This window comes from Plasmodium malariae (assembly GCF_900090045.1).
Source record: "Plasmodium malariae genome assembly, contig: PmUG01_00_23, whole genome shotgun sequence".
NCBI lineage: Eukaryota > Apicomplexa > Aconoidasida > Haemosporida > Plasmodiidae > Plasmodium > Plasmodium malariae.
The window spans coordinates 47,678-69,052 of record NW_021638295.1 but is presented as its reverse complement, the minus strand read 5'-3'; the positions used below and the strand labels follow the sequence as shown (position 1 = coordinate 69,052).

Here is a 21,375-nt window from a genome sequence, read left to right as displayed (position 1 = left end):
TATCATTAAAGCTATGATGTATTGTGATAAAATTATTTAAGTATTTTTACATTATTAACATATTTTTTGGTTTATTCTTATTAATTCTATTATGTAGAAAAAGTGTTATTATTATTTAAATGATAAATATATCTATATATTGTTTTTAGTGTACATTTTATAATACGGTAGGAAAGTACAATTTTAATAAAAAATTAGATATAAATAATTATCAATTGTTAGCACAATATGGAAAGAATAATGTTTAAAATATTACATGGGTAAAAAATATGATACATAATAATAAAGAGAACTAAAATAATGTTAGAACTAAATATGAAAGTAGTATAATAGAAGAATCAAACAATAAAATAAAAGTTTATTATACAAGAAGGAATTAGATAAACAATATAACAGACATAAATATTTAGTATTTGAAAAAAAAAAATATCCCGTTTTGAAAGAACATAATTTAAACATCTTGATTATATAGATTATATTAGAAAAAATACATCTTCAGTGATAAAACGTATGGATACATATTATTTAAAAAGTGCGGATTACGAATATATTTATCTTTTATACTTCTCTATTTGGTATTATTTTCACTATTAATTAGTATTATTAAAACAATTTTTGAAAAAAGTATTGAAACATTGTATTTACGAGTCTTCGATGCACTATGTATTGTATTCTTGATAGGGCATATTTATATATTTATAAAAATTATAAAAAATATGTGAATTACGAAAAGCAAACACATAAAGTAATAATAAGAAATATGGTTCCCTGTGTAAAAGTCCTTCATGTTAAGTAATAACTGTAATATATTTGAAGATATATATAACAAATTTATACATAATTGCTTAAATTTATTGGATACATCAGCATATACCTGGGATATTTGATAAACAAGTGCACACAAAAAATATTCTTAATTTATGTGTGAATTTGTATGTTATAATATTTCTGAATCTGTATTTTAAGGTATTTTTTTAGCACAATTAAATATGTTTTTATATATAATATGGTGTTTAATTAGATTGACATAAAAAATATATATTTATGATTTAAAATTGATATGTAACGAATAGTTCATATAATTTTATTAAGGAGTCATAATTTATGCATTAAATACAAAACAATTGTTCCTTTTATTTCAAGTGATACTATTCTAAAATGATTATTTATTGACTTAGTTTAAATAAGACCATTATTAATTTGAAATTCAATGTAAATGTTGCTTTTCTCTGTAAATAATAAAGCAAAATTAATGTATTTTTTTTAATTAATGTATAAATATTTTTTATTTTTTACTTAAAACTAATATTAATATTTATAATACCAAATATATTTTAAATGAATATATCATAGAATTTTTATTCATTGTAAAAACCATTTTATGAGTCCTTTAGTTTATTTTCTATAGTATAAAGGAGAAAGCATACATATATATAATAAATAAATATGCTTATTAAACATCAATTTTTTATAATTGTATACTAACTTATGCATGCCATGTATTTATTATTAAATGAAGAATAATTCACATTTATTATTTTATTATAGTGCTTAATTTTGGTATTAATAGATTCTTACAAAAATGAATTATATATATATTATATTTTATTTATATATATGATTAAACTATATATTTATTTTAATTTTACATAATTAGGATATTAATTTGGTGAATTAAATATGGTAATATATTAATATTAATATATATAATTCTTTTTTTTTTCTTATAGTTGTAATATTTTATATATGTAAATATATCTGTAAAAAGCTAAGTAATTATTGGAATTAATGGAAATAAATATAAATTTTCTAAAATCATATAAATTTGTGGATATTTTTTTATATATACTTATTATACATATATATATAATTATAATTATTAAAGACTTATATCATTTTAAAAATGTGTTAAAATATACGTAGTTTTTATGGATAATTACTAATTAGTTTATATTTGTAAATTTTAATTTTATAATAAAATAAAATGAAAAGAAAAGCTATTATTTTTATATATATAATTCATAAAAACAAAACGTTTTTTTTTGGTTAATTTATTTTTTACTAGATATATTTAAAAAATTATTCTATTTTTCTTTGTAAGCTTCAATTAAATAAACTTAATGTATATTATTTTGCAAGTAACACTTTTGCAATATATATTATGATTAAATATCTATTACGTAATGTCATTCTTTTATATTTAAATGGAAATGATAATATAAAATTAATATATGTTTTATATATCATACAAACGCTTTAAAAGTTAGTGTGGTGTAAATGAAATAACACGAGCATATATTTTTACTTGTAAAAGAATACATAGGACCTAGGGGAATAAAAAAAGCATGCATATATAAAACTATATGGGGATAATGAAAACATATTTAATTAGTAATCTTATAAATAGTACATATTTAATTTTTTAATAATTATATGTATTATTATATTTTATTAAAATATATTACCCTAGGAAAATACTATATATATCTGGAGAATTTTATTGCAACATATTTTTTTTTTTACTACTAGTAGTAATATATATTTGCTTAAATTAATTTTTAATTATTAACCACTATATAATTATCTAATAAGTGTTAATACAATATAATATAAAATAATTTTCTTGTAATAAGAAATTTTTATATTATATAAAGGTACTATTTTTTCATACCTTTTCTTAAGAATGTCTTTTATATTATGTATTAATATAAAATAATATATGCCTTTTTTCTAAATTTTTCTATTGAAAAATTAACAAATCTTTTATATTCAAAAACGTTTTTCTATCCTCCTTATTTATATCTTAAATTTGGACGATCTATTACTTTTGTAAAACATTAATCCTATTAATATTTGTGAAATTATAGAATTATCTAAAATAGTTTTATTCTAACTTTATTTTTACCTTTGTTTTTATTAATATTACTACTATTTTAAGATATATTATTATTTATCTAAATATATGTATATTTATCTTTTTAAAGAAAAAAAATTATGGTATTTATAAATTTTTAAACTTTTCATTAAATAACTATACTTTTCAATCGGATGTAGATACAAGTTATAATATTGTAAAATCATTATACAAAAATGTGTAGCTCACTTGTATAGTACTTTTAAAAATATATATAAATTAATAAAATTTTTTATAACTATAAATTTAATTTTATTAATATATAATAGTTAATAATAGTAAAATAATAAGTATTTTTTTATAAATGTATAGCAATATACATTTTATAAAATAAACGAATCATCGTATTCTTCATATTCCTTCTGTGTAATGTTTAATATCATAATTAATTTAATTTCGCTATGAAAGGAAACTTCTCTAAAAATATGTATAAAATTGAAGTTATTATTTTTCAACATTGTAAAAATTACTAGTTAGTTTCTGAGTATTTATTGGTATATATTTTTTTCATGTTATGCTTTTATTTGCTTAAATTAAAAGTATTTATAGCTGATTAAATAATTTTTAATTTTGTCGTAAATTATATAATCCACTTAATATGTTTTTTTTTTTTTTATGAAAAAAGATTAATAAAAAGAATTTACATACTTTTAATATTAAATAAATATTTTAAATATTTTAAGAGTACATATTTTGGCTTTATTTAAATTATTTTATTATTTTTCTTTTTTTTTTTTTTACGTATTATAACAAAAAATTATGTATAATTAAAATACTGCAAACTCATTTACTATACATTTTATTACATATTTTATAATATGAGCTACAATTTTTTTATAGATAATAAATGTAACAAGGTTTTAATCATATTTTTATTCTAAATAAAAAAATTTTAATATTTTTTCAGTAAATTCAGAAATTATATCATGTATAATGGAAAAATTTAAATAATAAAAAAAAATATGTATATAAGCATAAGCTTATATTTACTAATGAAAGAATCAGAGAGTATGAGGCATTTATGATAAGCAAAATAAAAAAAATAAAAAAAGGAGCATTTAATAAAATAAAGCTCCTATTAAATAAAAGATTTATGAATGAAATATTTTACAGACATGATATTAAGTTTAAAATTTTTTTCATTTCTTTTATTGTAATTATGCCCAAAATATGGTTAGCTGCTAATCATTAATTTTATAAAAGAAAATAATTTTTTTACAATGTTAGAAATCATAAGAATGCAAATATTTATGTAAGAGTAATTTACTCCTTTTTATAAATATAGATTAATAATAATAAATATCATAATTAAAATTATCACAGCTAAGAGTAATCTGTATACATATATAACTGTTTGAATAAGTGAATGCTATATAATTAGATATGTTATGAAAAGCATCATAGAGATACACCATAATAAAATGGAACACTAATGATTTATTTAAAAATATTACTACTGTGGATAACTAATAATTTTAATGATGAAATATAGAAATGTTCACTTATTCAATTATATACATAAAAAATTAAAATTACAAAATATAAAACTAATAAAAATTAATATATTAATGTTTTCGAAAAAAATATATATTAAATGCAGTACTTGTAATAATCAAAGTTAATGCAGTTTTCCTTTTTTCCTAGTACGATACAAAATATAAAGAAAAGTTTAATAAATATATTTATAATTCCGTAAATTTAATAATGTCGAAAAATTGTAATAAACTTTTTATAATGAAAGGAGGTAATAAATGTAATATATTATTTATTACTAACATATTTAAGGAATTTTTTGCATTACATAATTTCTTTTGAGAGCTACAAATTATACAAAAATGATTTTATTCTCATTTAATGTTAAATATATTTATATAAATACTTTTAAATGTCATGGAATAATGAAAAGTTACGAGTAATCTAAATAAATACATCTTTAAATAATAAAATATATGTAACAGGATATTATTTTCTTCAAATTGATAAATATAATTATAATAGTATAATAACTATTATTTATTTTACCTTTATAAAAATATCAATGAAGAACCTCTAATATATGTAATAATATGATCTTACTTATATTAATATTTTTATTTAAAAATTTGTGAAAAAAAATTTAACAATTAAGCTTTACAAAATTAAAAAAACATAATAATCCGATCACGTAATATAGAGAAGTATTCAAGGCAAATAGTATAGATCAGAGAAATAAGTTTTTATACATTGAGTTAAATGCATATTAGATATATTTATATTAATTTTTAATACTATTACATTGCAATTTTTTTTATTAAGTATTCTATTAATATTTAAATATTTAAAATTTTCTGAATAATATAACATGAATTTGCATTTAATTTATTTTTTCCTAATTTTATAATTTACATTAATATTATATGTAATGAAACTATATAAGAGATATATTATGAAAATGCAATTGTATATATGTGTACATAGTAGTTGCTTATGTTAGGTAAAAATTTTGTACATTAATAATGAAAAAACAATTTAATCAATAATATATTTACAAATATGTTAAATGATAAAATTGTATTCATTTCATATGAAATATATTATGTATATTTATATTAGACAAAACATTAAATTTATGATTTGTAATTATAATTTGTATCATTTGAATATGTGAGAAAATTTAAAAATATTATTATTCTTTTTTTATCGCTCTGTAATATTATTGGTTTTTCTGGTTATATCACACATTTAAATGTTACATTTATATAAGAATAATTATATCATTATAATTTATACTTTACAAAAATTTATAATAAATTCCTAGTAAATAATAGATTTTCACATTTTAAAATTATTAATAAAAACTATAAGTATATTATTTGTTTTTATATAGAATATATAAGTAAATATTCTTTTAAAATATTTTTTTTCCTCCTATTTTGAGTATTCCTAGGTTGAAGGGGAATTTAAAATGTCCACTGTACTGCCGGTTAATAACTTCTTAAATTGTGATTTATATGTATTTAATGGAATAACCTTTTTCTTATGGTCTACATTAATAAAATAATTCTCAGAAATAAATATTTTTTAATTGCATACAAATTTTTCTTTTTTAATTAACTCTAAGGAAAGTTTTATAGAATCACTACAATCCAAAATTTATTATAGAACAAAATTTGAATCATCATTCGATTACTGCAACGCGTTTACGGGTGAGCATGGATTTGAGGAAGCAAGATCTAAATTAAATAATTATGATAAAATTAAAAATGTTGCAGATAAGCTTACGAGGGCTTTATGTTATGTAGCTTTTACTGATGATGGTGCTGAATGTACAGAAAAATGTCGTAACTTGTACTATTGGTTAGGAAATGAATTATTATTAAATAACATAGAAGAAAATTTATTTTCAGAAGTTATTGGAATGCTTGCTAATGTTTCAAATGCTCTATACAAGCGCTATAAGTGCAAATGTACCTTTTTTGAAAATGTTACTAAGGAGAATTTTGCAAAAATGAAGATTGTGTATGATTATTGTAAAGATCACGATAACATTAAGAGTACTCTTGAAGATCATAATAAGTGTACTAAAGAATTTAATGATTATATAGTTAAAGCTAATAATGCTTATAATGAAATATATAATTGTACAGAAAAATATTCTCAAGCGTATTGTATGCAACTTAAAACACATGTTTCTAGTTGTTTTGAAAAAAAGTTATCTCCTTTGACATGTAAAATAGAGGAAGTGTCCCCAGAAGACCAAGTTTCAATCCGCTATGGTACTGCTTTTATTGATCAAGAATATGTAATTAAAGGATCTACCTTTAGTTCATCTCAAATTCCTCTGTTCTTTGTTCTACCCTTTGTCGGTATTTTCTTCATTGGCTTCCTACTATATAAAGTAATTATTAATATCATTTATAAAATTAAATATCTTAATTTACTTCCATTTATATTTGTTTAATAGATAAACAAATAAAAAGTAACGATAAAATAATTATTATATAATCATCTTGTATATATCTTCTGAATAATAGTTTACTCCAATTGTATTATGGATACATACTAAAGTATTAAAGAAAAAATCAATTAGACGTAATTTGGATGAAATGGATATACTGGAATTAACAGAATACACTAATGAACAAAGAAAATCAAATTTAGGTAGAAAACAACTAAATGTAGCATATCATGCCGCATGAGTAGTCTTTTACGAAAAGTATATATCACGTTTATATTAAGAATAATAATTTTAATAAGAATATTTGTCCATATATTATTCTATTAGAAAAGAAGAAAAAAAAAAGAAAAAAAAAAACATAAATTAGAACGTCTATATCAGTGGACAGAAAATTATGATATAGCAACTGATATTATAATTTACAGTAAATAAGAATACATTATTGATATATCATCATTGTAAAAAAAGTTATTAAATAAAATATATAGAGAATTAAAATTAATAAAAAAAAAAAGTGTTAAATTAGAAATTTCCATGTTTTTCGTTCTTTTAGTTTATGTATCATTAGTTAAAATGCAATTAAAAATGAATTAAAATATTTGGATTTTTGGAGTTTATTAAAATTAAATATTTTCTAAATATAGTAGTATAGTTGAAGCTTAGAACTTAAAGTAGCAAAATCCATAAAAGGAATAGTTAATTCTTTGTAGTATTACATTGTAAACAATTGTAATTATGACAAGAGGAATGTGCAGTGTATAATACAGGACATATATAATGTACCAGTAGTACAATAAATAATATACTATAAAATAAATGATTATATATATTATAAATTCGGAAATATATAAGCTAATTTTGGAAATAACATATTCTGTTAAATTTAATGAAATAACTTTTTATATGAATATGCAAATATAAGTTTTTCATTAGCTCTTAATATACATAACATAAATTTACATGGTAAAAATAATAAATATGATTTGTGTAATTTTTATTATGAATAATTCTATAAATAAAAGCTACATCTACATAATATTTTTTGTATTTTTACATTAAAGAAAAACGTTATACAAAAATAAAAAAAATCATGATAATAATAACAATTTTATAAGACATCACAGAAAAATCAGATTTCAGCATTTTCATTGATAAAAATGGTATTCATAAACATAACATTATAGAAATATCTACTGAATTCAATTATCTGTAATTAATAAAGTTTTTTTTTCTTTTACATGATATATAAAAGGTGTGATAAACAAAAAGTTATATTAAACCAAAATGATTATAAACATTGTGTTATCTTTGAAATTTTATATTATATCTTAAAAATATTTAATATATAGTCAAAGTATAAATGTACAACGTAACATATACGGTGTATCTATATAATGTATTATTAAATTTAATGAGGAAATATTAAGAGAAAAAGCATAATATTACAAAAAATATTATATATTACAGCTATAATAAAATAATAGAATAATTTAATTAAAGCAATGAGCGCATTAAACTGTCTATGGATGAGAGAAAAAAAAAGTATTACAATTATTTTACAATAAAATTCAAAATTGTTCAACTTTGAAATATATATTATCAAAGAAAATATATACTGTAAAATTAGTATATTAGTAATGTGTAAGGGTTAAAAAATGAAAAAAGTATAATATACAAAAATTTATTTATATATATAAATAAAATAAATTAAGCTTTATATAAATTATGTAATAAAAATAGTAAGAAAAAATAACAAAAGAAATAAAAATAGAAAAATAACTAAATAATGTTCATTATATATACAGCTTAGATCTACAATTTCTTTTTTTCTTTTATAATTTAGTTTTTACAAAAGTAATTTTCCTAGGAAAACTGCTATAAATTATCATTATATTATTAAAATAATACATTTAATGTATAATATTTTTATAACTACCTACTACGCTAAATGAATCAAAGTATAAGGAATAAAAACTTACAAATTTAAATATTTCTGTTCTCAAAGTTATATTTAATAAAACATCAAATTTATTTTATTTATATTAGTTGCACAAGAGTTACTATTTAATATATTTTTTCGGGAGTATTTATGTATAAATCATAAACGCCTTATTTCAATGTCGTTAATACTTAAAAGAAAAATATTTATATATAAAAAAATTTCCTGAGTTTTAGTAAATTTTTTGTATATAAAATTTTGTATTTTTAAACTGTATTATTTTATATTGTAAATTCTTCCATATAAAATTACGCATTTATTAATGCTATAAACTTCAGTATATCTTCATTAAAATATTAAGTTTTATTTGGAGTAAATGACTTAATTATATAAAAATAATAAATGACTTTAAATTTATATACGATCTTTTTAAGTGATATTTATTTTTTTTAAAATTGGTATTCTTAAACTCAAATTAACATAAAGGATTAAGGCCAATATTTTTTTTGGTAATTGTGCGATTTGCATATATAAATATGCATAACTTAGAATATAAAACAGCTTAAATATTTAATTTGTTTTTGAAAAAATATAGTTCGAGCTAGAATAATTAAGGTATATATATAGATAAATGAAAGTAAAAAGGTTCACTACATTACAAAAAAACATTTTAATATATATCTTAGTACTTTTTCATTTTTGTGTTACTATTAAATGTTACAATACTTTAAGTAATTATATTCTTTTTCGTAAAATCTATATTTGTGTGTATAAAATTATTTTAGTTTATGTTTCAAAATACTGGTAAGAAATTTCAAATATATTAGTATAAACATAATATTTAGCTATAATATATATAAGAGATCATTAATTTTGACTAATAAAGTATATCACAAATAAATTAAATGATTCATATATTAATGATAATATTAGTGAAGTTAATAAATTGTTGATTTAGTTTTACAAAAATTATTAGAATTTCTATGAAAAATTAAATTAAAAACAAAAAATATAATTAATTTGATATTTTTAACATGTATTATACCAAAAAAAAAAGCATGTGTTATGACTAGTAAAACAAGGAAATGTTCACAAAATATATATATTTTTAATTTTTTAACACTTTTGTTTCATTGTTGTAAATACTAATTTTTTTATCAATAATAATAACATTTACCGAAATATATTATATATAAAATTATAATAATTCCTAGGGAAACTTAAAAATAGTAATTATTCAAGAAACACCTAGAACAATAGCATATACCTATATTTTATACATTGTACATTCTATATAAATTTAATATTTTTTAATAATTAAAAATAATGAGAAAAAAATTGTTTAATCGCTCTATTATGTAATTAAAGTATACGTTGTGAATTTATATGAATGAATTGAAATCCTGTAATTTTACTTATCGTTAATTTTTTATAAATAATATCAATAATGTAGTTTTAAAGAATCTTTTTTTAAGTATTTTTTTTTTAATTAGTAAAATTTTCTATACATTTTAATTTAAAAAAAACAAATATTAATAAAAATAAAAGAGGTATTTTTTTATTGTTAGAAGTGCCTAAAGTGATGTTCATTTTTTCTTTATTTTATATATTACAATATTAGAGTCTTTATCATGAAACAAAATATTGAGTTCGCATGTTTTATCAAAATTTTTATGTTTATCATTTTAATTTGGACGTGTCATTTTTACAGTAACATGGTACCATAGACGTTTTTTAAGTGAATTTGTTTTATTCATATTTACATTGTTTATTTTTATTATTTTTTTTGAATGGGAATATTTATCCAATTATATATGAAATATTCACATTTTTTTTTTTAGAGCAGGTTTAACAAAATTTTGGATGAAAAGCATAGCTCTGATAAAAAACTATATAAACGAATTGATCGATTATTAGGAAAATGTGAAAAGAGTATTTTTGCAAATGTTGGAGATTTAGAATTAAATATACCATATTATACAAAAAGGAAGAATGAAGAAATATTTACAGTTGATAATGAAAAATTTCAGAAAGAAAAAAAAGAAAAATTAGATAGAAGCTTATTATATAAGAAAAAATTAATTAAAAAACTTATGAAAAATAAATATACCATGTTGCATAGATCATATACCCATTATGAAAAAAAAATTATGAATGGACTTAATGATAAAGCTTTTTTTAAAAAAATGTTGTTAATTAATGATAAGGATTACAAAAAATTAAAGCGTAAAAATTACGGATTGCGACTCTGTTTACTTTTATTATTGTTCTTGTTGATATCTGTGATACCTATAGTAGATTTATCCATTGGAAATTTATTGTTGCAATTATTTAGTTTATTAGAAAATGGTTCATCATCTGGTATTTCGACGCCCACACCTGACAGTGCAGGTGAGTCGGGCATTTCATGGCTCTCTTATTTTTCTCAAAATCCTTCTGTAGCATACAAAGCCCGAAGTATTCTTATATACTGTGTACCTATTTTAATATTGAGTATTATACTTATACTAGGAATTTTTTATTTTCATAAAAAATATATAAAACATAAAAAACTTAAGTTCTTGGAAGCGTTTTATGAATGGTAAGATATATGTTTATTTCGATAAATAAAATTTAATGTTATGTACTACATATAATATGTTTAATAAAATATTAAATATAGTCATAATTTCTTATATTTTAAATGTGAAATTACATATACGTAGTCATATTTATATGTAAACATAAAATAATATATTTTTATTTTTTTTGTGAATTTGAATTTTTGAAAATTTTTTAATTTGCAATTTAATATATTCTTCATTCGAATTAATTATTGTGGCTTAATATATACATATATATTTCTGATTATATGCGAATTTCGGCAAAAAATATATATTTGTAAGTTAAAATCAATATATAACAGAATAGATAATATTATATTTTGAATTCATTAGTTAATCTAGGATTTAGTTATAAATACTACTGCTTTATGATTATTTATCATCCCCGAGTGTAAAATTATTATATTTTTAGATTTTTAAGTAAAGGAATTATTATTTTAAAAATAATAATTAATGTTACTGATTTTTTATATAAGGAAACTAAGTGATTATATTATGGTAATGATATATATATTTTTTTTTAATTTTAAAATAGCATTTTAAATTTCATATATTTGTATTTGTTCTTATTTTCTTAATTTATTCAATCAAAAAACAATATGTTTTTTTAGAAAAAAAAAAAAAATAAAGTAAAATTTAGGATACTTAAAGTAATATTTTTCGAACATAATAATTTTATAATTGTCACTGCATGATTTATAACACATATTTAGCAGAATTAAAAGAAAGAATCATTTTTTTTGCCATATGTAATATTAAAAAAAAAAAATTTTATTTACTTTTATTTAATGATTAATCTGTATCTGCAAAATTATTGTTCTGACAAATCATGCTTGTGAATAAACAACCAAAAAATAATATATTATATTTGACATTTTAATTACAAACTTTACTAAATAATATATTATGGCAAATCATATTGTTACACTTCTTTATTTTTAATTTACATATAAAAACCTGTATGCTAAATTCGTAGGTAAATTTATATTAATTGATATATTTTTATATTAAAGTAATTATATGTAACATTCATATAATTATTTTAGTGTATTTTTTTTTTTTTTTTCTAATATATTATTATTACATCAAATATATTAATGTAGATAAAAAGTGAAAGAGTTAATGGGATTAATTTAAAAAACTTCTATTTCTAAATAATGGAAAAATTTAAATTTAATAGAGGATTAAATTTCTTAAATATATGACACAAAAAAAAAAAAATAAGATTTTATTAAGTTCAAAAGTATATATATTTTGTCATAGATTGAATATACGTTATAAATTGAACATTCTAAATATATTTTAAACCATAACCTTATACACATAGATATGTGAACACTAAAAAATGTGTTATATTTTACAAAATAAAAAAGGTTTTACTAGCTATTAAATTCTTCATTAATTATTACAAATATTGTATAATAATAATAATTAATATTCAACAAAATAATTAATACGTTTTTTCAAAGTGCAATATCTTAGAAATTAGTATTGATAATAGGAAAACATTATTAAAGTTAGAAATTACTATCCAAATATATTAATTGTTTCCATTGATCTATATTATATACATTTAATACTGTAAATTAAATGAGTATTTAGTTATATTAATATATCATTTTTTTTTTTTACTTTGAGAGTTTCTATAAAAAAAATTTAACTACTCAACTATATTAAATAATTAATTTATACACCTTGAATATTTATGAAAGAATTAAAATTATAATATTTTATTTAAAGTCATTTATTTATTCATAACGTAAATATTAAAAATTTTAAATATATTTTTAAAGGTATTTTTTTTTGGTCCGTATTGTAAAATGCATTTTAGCTATATGTATATAATTATCTTTTTATGAAGAAATAATAAAAAAAATTGAAAAAATATATGTATTACAATTTATTATTGAATGTATAATGCTTTATTATAAATATAATTTTTTCTGAATATATTACAATTTTAGAAACCTATATGATGGAACAAAAATTTATATTCGTATTAATTAAAATTTCAACGTTTATAATTTTACCTTGGATATGTCACTTTTGCAATGACATGGTATGATGGTATTATTACAAAAAATTTGCATTATTTATATTTTATTGTTTATTTTAATTAATTATTTTTTTTACTATGAGAATAATTTTCTATTTAAATAAGAAATATATAAATTTTTCTTTATTTTTAGAGCTCTTTATATATAAATTTGGATGAAATATGCAATCTATGTAGAAAGCCAAATACAAGAAATTATCGATTATTAACAATATATGAAAAGGATAAAGATTCATGTATTGTAAATTTTAAAGAAGTATTGCCAAATGATGAAGTGAAGAAAAAAAAATATATATATAATAATGAAAAAGGAACATACGAAAAGCACAAATCATCACATAGAAGTTCATTATATATTGAGGAATACAGTAAAAATAATGAGAAAAATAAACCTGATATACCTAAAACAAAAAAATATTCTAATTTTGAAAAACAAATATTTAAAGAACTTGATTATAAAGATTACCTTAAAAATATCAAGGAAATAGAAGATAAGGAATATAAGAAAGTAGCACGTAAAAAACGTAGAATACGAACTGCTTTATTTTTGTTAGTTATTTTTGTATTGATACTCCCCATATTAGATTTTTCATTAGAAAAATTTATAGATGGTGGATTGTTGGGTTTATTAGGGTTGTTATACTTGAATAAAAATGGTGATGCACAATCGACAGAGGGGATTTTGAGTACCTTGTTTGAAATAGAAGGATGGGGTAATTCAGATAAAATATGGGCAGGAACTATTTTTTTTTACTGTGTACCTTTTCTTATATTTGTTGTCATATTTATATTAGGAATGATTTACTACTATAAGAAAGTTATAAAATATGAAAATATGAAGTTCAAAAAAAAAATAAATAAAGATTAGTAAATGTTTTTTTCTAATGATAAATTTAACGAATAGTAGTATCTTCAGTGATACACTTTGCAGCCATAAAAAAAAATATTCATGTTTTATATATACGGTTAAAGATATTGATGTTTTTATCGAAACAGTAAAAAAGTGTGTAGCTATTTCTTTTGTCAATTTGAATGTTTGACGATTTAAAAATTTTAAAATTTTTATTTTAAGCATGACTTCATCTTTCCTAAATATTTTGTCTTCATATATACTTCTTTTTGTTAATGTAGATTTTATGAATAATACATATATAAATATATATATATATATATATATATATATATATATATATATATATATATATATATACTTGTTAAAATTTATTTATAATGTAATAATTCTCATAATTTTAGTGAAGTTTTTTTTTTCCATTTGACTAATAGTTTTTTCTTATTTTTATCAATTAAGTCTAAAATTATTATTCTTTTAGGTAATATAAGAAAATGTGTAATTATTCTTAACAATAAATATGTCTTTTTTTTTATTCTGTGTACGTATATTAATAATTTTTATTACAGTGATACATAAATATATTTTTTTGCTTACAAACAAAAGAATCTTAATATTTATACCATAAAATATGTTTTATACTAAATATATTATAAAAAGTACTAAATGTAAATATATTTTTAATAGAATTAATTTTATATATATATGAATGTAAAATTATAAATATATAATGAAATGACGTACTTTTTTATAAATGGATTACTTATGAATACTTAGAGAAATGAGGATTTAAAATCGCAAAAATTAAAGGAAATTTTTAAACCAACTGTTATGTTATTTTTGTACCTAATTGTAGTGTTTCTTCAATAATTTACACATTACTTAAATATATATTATATTAAAAATTATAATTAAATAATCTATATATTTTATATATCATTAAAGGATTATATTAATGGCCATAAATAAATAAAACATTAATATATATTATGTTGGATTTCTTTCTTAATATCATATATTTTGGATTAAATAATGGAATGTTTATATAGCATTTCATAATATAATATATGCTATTATGTATTTCACTAATAATTACATTATATATAATAGATAATTTAATTCGTGGGATCTGATACAATTATCAAAATGAAGACAGTATAAGAATGATTTTAACAATAATATATATTATCTGTTTTGTTTTTATGTATAATTTTATTTAAGTTTTTTTTAATAAACTTTTGGGTTGTATTAATTAATAAACATATAATAAGAGTGTGTGAGTACATACTTTACTAACTACTAAACATAGATATTAGATAATACATATTAAAAGAAATATTTAAATACTATTATGAATTCATCTATTACTAAAATGTTTTATTATACTATTAATTTATATAAATATACTAAATTTTTATATTTCCTAATAATATATATTAAATTTACTAGCTAATTAGTAAATATATAGGAATATTTTCCTTAGGTTAATTTTAATTTTGTTTAATTTATGAAGTATTGAATTCTAAACTTTACATGATGGAATATATATATATTTTTAATGTAACACTAGCATGTGGATTAAATATTTAACTATATATTTATAGATTCCTATTGTTGGCAACATATTCCATGTAAAGCATTGAAAAGTAAAATATGTTATATTAAGAATATTCTAAAAAATAAAAAATTAATAAATTTTATGTTTTATGTTTGTATATAATATATCTATATATATTATTTTATTTACAGGAAACTAGAAACTATAATATACGTGCTTTATAATTCCGATTAAATTGTGTAAAAATATATATTATATATATAATGAGAAACTCAGTATTGTCGAATATATAACAAAATATAATAGAAAAAATATTTTTTTATATAAGATTAGGACAAATATAAAAATGTTATATATTTAATAAAATTTTTTACATTTTTAACTAATAATGTTATTTTATTCGTTTATCTTTTTAACTAACCAAAAACATATGATTATAATTTTATGAACACGTTTATTGAATTATCTAGTAAAAATTTAACCATAAATATTGTATTTAATTATTCTATACATATAGATATATACATGGAAGAGGTTTATATAAATGTATAACATATTTAAGAATGTGGAGGGAGCTGATATATGACGTAAGTAAGTTCCTTGAATAAACTACCCTTCATTCATTAATATAATTTTTAAATGAAACAATTTTTCGCATTATGATAATACATTCTATTGAATATGTGCTACTTATTTATATTTCTAATAAAAATTTATAATTCAATAAACCGCATCAACTGTATATGCATTTATTCTTTTATATCTATGATATGTAGCTCTTAAGATACTTAAGTTATTATAAAAGTTTGTACCCGTAATATATAAAAGAAAAATCACGAGAAATTACTTTTATGACGATAAAAATAAATTGAGAAAAATAGTTTTATATGATAAGAATTTTGCATATATTTTAATAAAACATAAAAATGAAGTATACATTAGTATTTTGTTAACATATAATTTCTGTATTATTTAAAATATTTCATTAGATTTAGAAAAAAAAAAATATATTTTTTTTTTATTTTTTCACATTATGTTTCAGTATTAATCTATTTCATACTACATAAATAATATTATACTTCAACACCTCTAAATATAATTATTATTTTAACTGTTATCTAAAAATATATTATAACAATTTCGTTTTCAAGGATATCTCAACATATGTAAATAAACTAAACATAAACAAAAACTTTAGATATTAAAAATGTATTTTTTTTGCTTTTAGTATATTACATTACAAAAAAAATTATTATCAGCAATAATTTATAACATATGATAAAGAAGTATCAAATTTCTTGCAAATATATTAAATTGGAGTATTTTTTAAATGTATTGTCTTGTTAATAAAATAAATTATACTTTAGTATATAAAATATATATTATTATTACTAAAAATTCTCTTCTATTTTTAAAAGCAAATCAATATTATTAGAATTATATATCAAAAGACAAAAATATTCTTGTAATTTTACTGAAGTCCTTAGTTCCAATTTAAAAAGAAAGTTTTTTATGGTAAATATTAGTATGATAAGCATTATTTATTGAAACATAACAAATTTAAAATAACAAATAAAAACAAATAAAGGTTATAAAGCAATTATACATATATTAGCTATTTTAAATTTAATATGAATACTAATTATCAAAAGAATAATTTTATAAATGTACAAAATGTGCATTCCCTTATGATAAAACAAAAATAATATATAAAAAGAAAAAAAATTGAAGATTAACTCTGAGAAAAAATATTACAAACAAAATAACTAAAATATTTTATTAGAATTATGTTATATTTATTAAAGCATAGTTATATTATTATGTATGATTACACTAATTACATTAAAAATACACTGAATCAGTAAAATTATTAAATCTTCATTTTAAAGAAAATATAAAACATAACAAATAAATATAATAAATGAAAATTAACAAATAAATAACCTTTAAAAAATTATTTAATTTTATAATTTTTTTTGATTTCTGGCAGAAATATATATTAATTATTCTATATTTTTGCTTATTGAAGATACATAAAAAAATGAAAAATTTATGCATATATACATTATGAAGAAAATAAATAATAACCAAAAAAAAAAAAGAAAAAAAAGTAACGTTATATTTCCAAATTAAAATAATGCATATTATATGTATCAATGAAGTAAGAAGAAAAAAAAATAAATAATAATTAAATAAACAAATATATAATATAAAATATTTCATTTTGCTTATGCTTAATTCACAATGAAATATACTTTCCATATATATATATTAATCGAAGTAAATATTCCTTTTTTGCATGTTTAATATATTTATTTTACGAGATAATTTCCTAATGCTGATATTGCAACAATTTTTACGAATAAACGTTTAAATTACTGCATTTCAAAGGAGTAAAAGCATATTCATAATAAAATATTTTTTTATTACTTTCTTAATTTATTGATATAATAAGTTATGCTTTAGTTTATTTATTATTAGTGAGAAGAAAATTATAAGAAATATTGGAGAACACATATAAATGTTTCCATATAATACTGTTACGTATAGATATAGTTTTAGTAACTATGAAAAATTAAATAGATATTATAAATATGTTGCAAATTTAGAACATAATATTCAGATTATTTTAAGAAATTTTTAGTTAAACTTGAAATAAAATTTTCATTGTACAGCACAAATAAAAAAATGTTTTTATATTGTTTTCCATTACATTGAGTATTACTGAGTTTATCTTAAAATGCTTTACTAAAAATAACTCTCGTTTTATTAATATATATATATATATATAGTCGAATTACAGAATGTAAACTTTGGGAACTGGAATATAGAATTAAAAATAAAAACTTGACTTATATTTTAAAATAGCTATTAAAGGAATGGAACAATCTGTAGTCAACTAAAAAATGCTACTTAAAAAAATATCATATAACAGTTATAATAAATATAATATAAGAAATATTATTATCATATGAAAAATCATTTATTATATATTTTTCATTGGCACTTTTTTGTTATATTCTTCTTTTATTTATATATTTTTAATTATAGTAATAAGTGTTTGGTTAATGATTATAATGCATGTATGATTATTGTAATACCCACAATATTATTGAAATATAGTTTTAATGGAATAATTGCTTCAACAAAAAGTATATTTCGTAATTCGGTTATGTGGCCATTATTTGCAATATAAAAAATATATAATAGTTAAAAAATACTTGAAAAAATATAAAGCATTAAAAATAAAAATTTTAACTTTTTATATTACATATATTATTATCGATTATAAAAACACATGCTAATAATGAATAATTACATATATGTATGTATATATTATAAAGTTGCACTATATTATATTTCTTATTTTTTACAGTTTCTTATTATACTTAATGAACGCCAAAGTTATTTACGTTTCAGTTAAAATTATTTACGTAATAAAATCTATATAATTATAATTTATTTTGTTAAATAAATTAGGTTATTCTTCTGATTGAGAAATGTGTATATATATGTAAATACCAACATAAAAAAGCAGAAATAATTCCATTTGTAAATAATTTGTCATTATTTATACATTAATATTTATATATGTATAGTTTAAATCATTAAATCTACTACATACTTTGTCAAGTTGAAGGGCAATTATGGAAATGGATGAAGAAGTTTATGTATAATTTTATTTTTCATATTACGAATAATATGATATGATTTATTTTAATACAGTTTATTTGATATAACAACATGAAGGTATTTACTCTTTATAAGATATTTACATTTATTTTAATAAGTCATTTTATTAATTATATTTTCAGGATGAAATTTTAAAAAGGTTACCCTCATATAAAATATATGAAGAATATGGCTCTAAGGTCATCGGAGAATCATACGGAATTAATTGTAATATATTCAATTCAGTAAAAAAAGAATACAAAAATAAATGTATTAATCTTTGTAATAAAGTTGTAAGAAATTTAGAAAATTTACCAGAAAAAGTTAAATCAGGAAACTATAAGGACTACTGTAGACATTATATATACTGGATATATAAAGAAATAAGAGAAATGTTTAAAAACGATGTGAATGATAGTTATATTACAGATATCATTACTAAATTTATTGAATTACAATCTACTCTTACTGAAACTTATCGGATATATAACTGTAGTTATAAATTTGTCAATAAAAATTTAAGCGAAATGAATAAAAAAAAGGAAGAGAAATACTTGTATGAATATTTTACAAATTACGATATTATTAAAAGTAGAGATATTTGTACTTCTGTTGACATTAATAATTATAAAAAGTATCTTAGTTCTATTCATGACTTATATAAAAAAAAAAAGAGTGAATGTTGTGAGAAAAAAATATCAACGTGTCCAGACTATTTTTTGAACTGTGGTGATGAAGTTGATCCAAATAATCTTGTTTCTGCTTTAGAATCCCCCAATGATAATAGTTGTAATGGACTAGAAGATTTTAAAGAAACTAAAACTTCCAAAGAAAAATTAGAATCTAGCGATTTCGATCAAGATTTTTTGGATCAAATTCTTTTTACGAATTGTCCTATTACGAATGAAAGCAAAGAATTACCATGTCGCTTTGTCCGAGCATCTTCCTTTATTCGTAAAAACATGATTTCAATTGAAAGCAGTGGACAACAAAGGAATAGTGATAAATCTCCTTCAGAAGGTCAAAATTCAGAAATAAGCATAGATTCAGAGGTCAAAAAAGCACATGAAAAAATTAGGAATATAGTTGGTCTTAGTTCAGAAGCAATCAATTATCCATCTCTTCCAAAAAATGCCTCATATATGGATATTAGATGGAAATTAGACAAAGATGGAAAGTTACATTGTCCTGCTGAGAACCCAGAGAAAGATACATCAGGACTTTGCATGTACGTGGAAGAATTAGTTAAACAAGGTATTCTTATAAAAGATGAGAAATCTGGGATATACCGATTAAAGAAAGGTAAAACATGGGCAACACAGCCGTTAAATATAGATATTAGAAGAGAAAAGGGCAAGTACTCAATACAAAGTTATTCCGGACGTCTACAAGTTTTAAAGCCTGATCAAATAATGGTTGCTGATGCTAGAAGCTCAATTGGTCAAGAGCATTATGGAAATGATAAAGCATATAATATATTACAGAACATTTTTTTCCGTGTTGGCACTGCGATTTCTTTGGTAATGGGATTAATTTTAGTTTTTTTCCTTTATTTTAGAGTAAATTCCAAATTTCATTTTATATTATAAATATTTTATAAGTCATCAATTTAATTTATTTTAAAATGTTTTAATTGTAAAATAATAATATTATATGTGTTTTATTTTTTTTATTTGGATATTAGTTCACTCCCTTTGGCTCTTGTGTAGATAAAAATAGAAAAAGGAAAAAAAGACATAATACTAATTTCGCTGAACTAAACACAAAAAGACTATCGAGGAGATTCATAAAACGTACTTATAGGAATTCTGGTAGAAGGAGATTTAGTGTAGTAAATATAGAATAA

At 18.9% G+C, this 21,375-nt stretch overlaps 4 protein-coding genes and 1 pseudogene across 5 annotated transcripts; all 5 read left to right on the top strand.

Moving 5' to 3' along the window:
• Positions 1–152: 152 nt before the first annotated feature.
• Positions 153–713, top strand: PmUG01_00045300 (annotated as a pseudogene). The gene is given in 4 exon segments: positions 153–314; positions 329–421; positions 436–489; positions 504–713. Coding segments are annotated over 4 exon segments (519 nt in total).
• Positions 714–5,858: 5,145 nt separating this feature from the next.
• On the top strand, positions 5,859–7,092 carry PmUG01_00045200 (PIR protein; the record flags this gene model as incomplete). Its single annotated transcript, XM_029003633.1, has 3 exons — positions 5,859–5,876; positions 6,015–6,791; positions 6,928–7,092. 3 exons carry the CDS (start codon positions 5,859–5,861, stop codon positions 7,090–7,092), a joined length of 960 nt encoding a protein of 319 aa, XP_028858995.1.
• A 3,329-nt stretch (positions 7,093–10,421) lies between these two features.
• On the top strand, positions 10,422–11,375 carry PmUG01_00045100 (Plasmodium exported protein, unknown function; the record flags this gene model as incomplete). The annotated part of the gene is made up of 2 exons (XM_029003622.1): positions 10,422–10,508; positions 10,632–11,375. The coding sequence occupies 2 exons, from the start codon at positions 10,422–10,424 to the stop codon at positions 11,373–11,375; spliced, it is 831 nt and encodes a 276-aa protein (XP_028858994.1).
• A 1,990-nt stretch (positions 11,376–13,365) lies between these two features.
• Positions 13,366–14,317, top strand: PmUG01_00045000 (fam-l protein; the record flags this gene model as incomplete). The annotated part of the gene is made up of 2 exons (XM_029003611.1): positions 13,366–13,452; positions 13,583–14,317. 2 exons carry the CDS (start codon positions 13,366–13,368, stop codon positions 14,315–14,317), a joined length of 822 nt encoding a protein of 273 aa, XP_028858993.1.
• A 5,187-nt stretch (positions 14,318–19,504) lies between these two features.
• PmUG01_00044900 (PIR protein) lies at positions 19,505–21,375 on the top strand (the record flags this gene model as incomplete). The annotated part of the gene is made up of 3 exons (XM_029003600.1): positions 19,505–19,528; positions 19,673–21,088; positions 21,214–21,375. The coding sequence occupies 3 exons, from the start codon at positions 19,505–19,507 to the stop codon at positions 21,373–21,375; spliced, it is 1,602 nt and encodes a 533-aa protein (XP_028858992.1).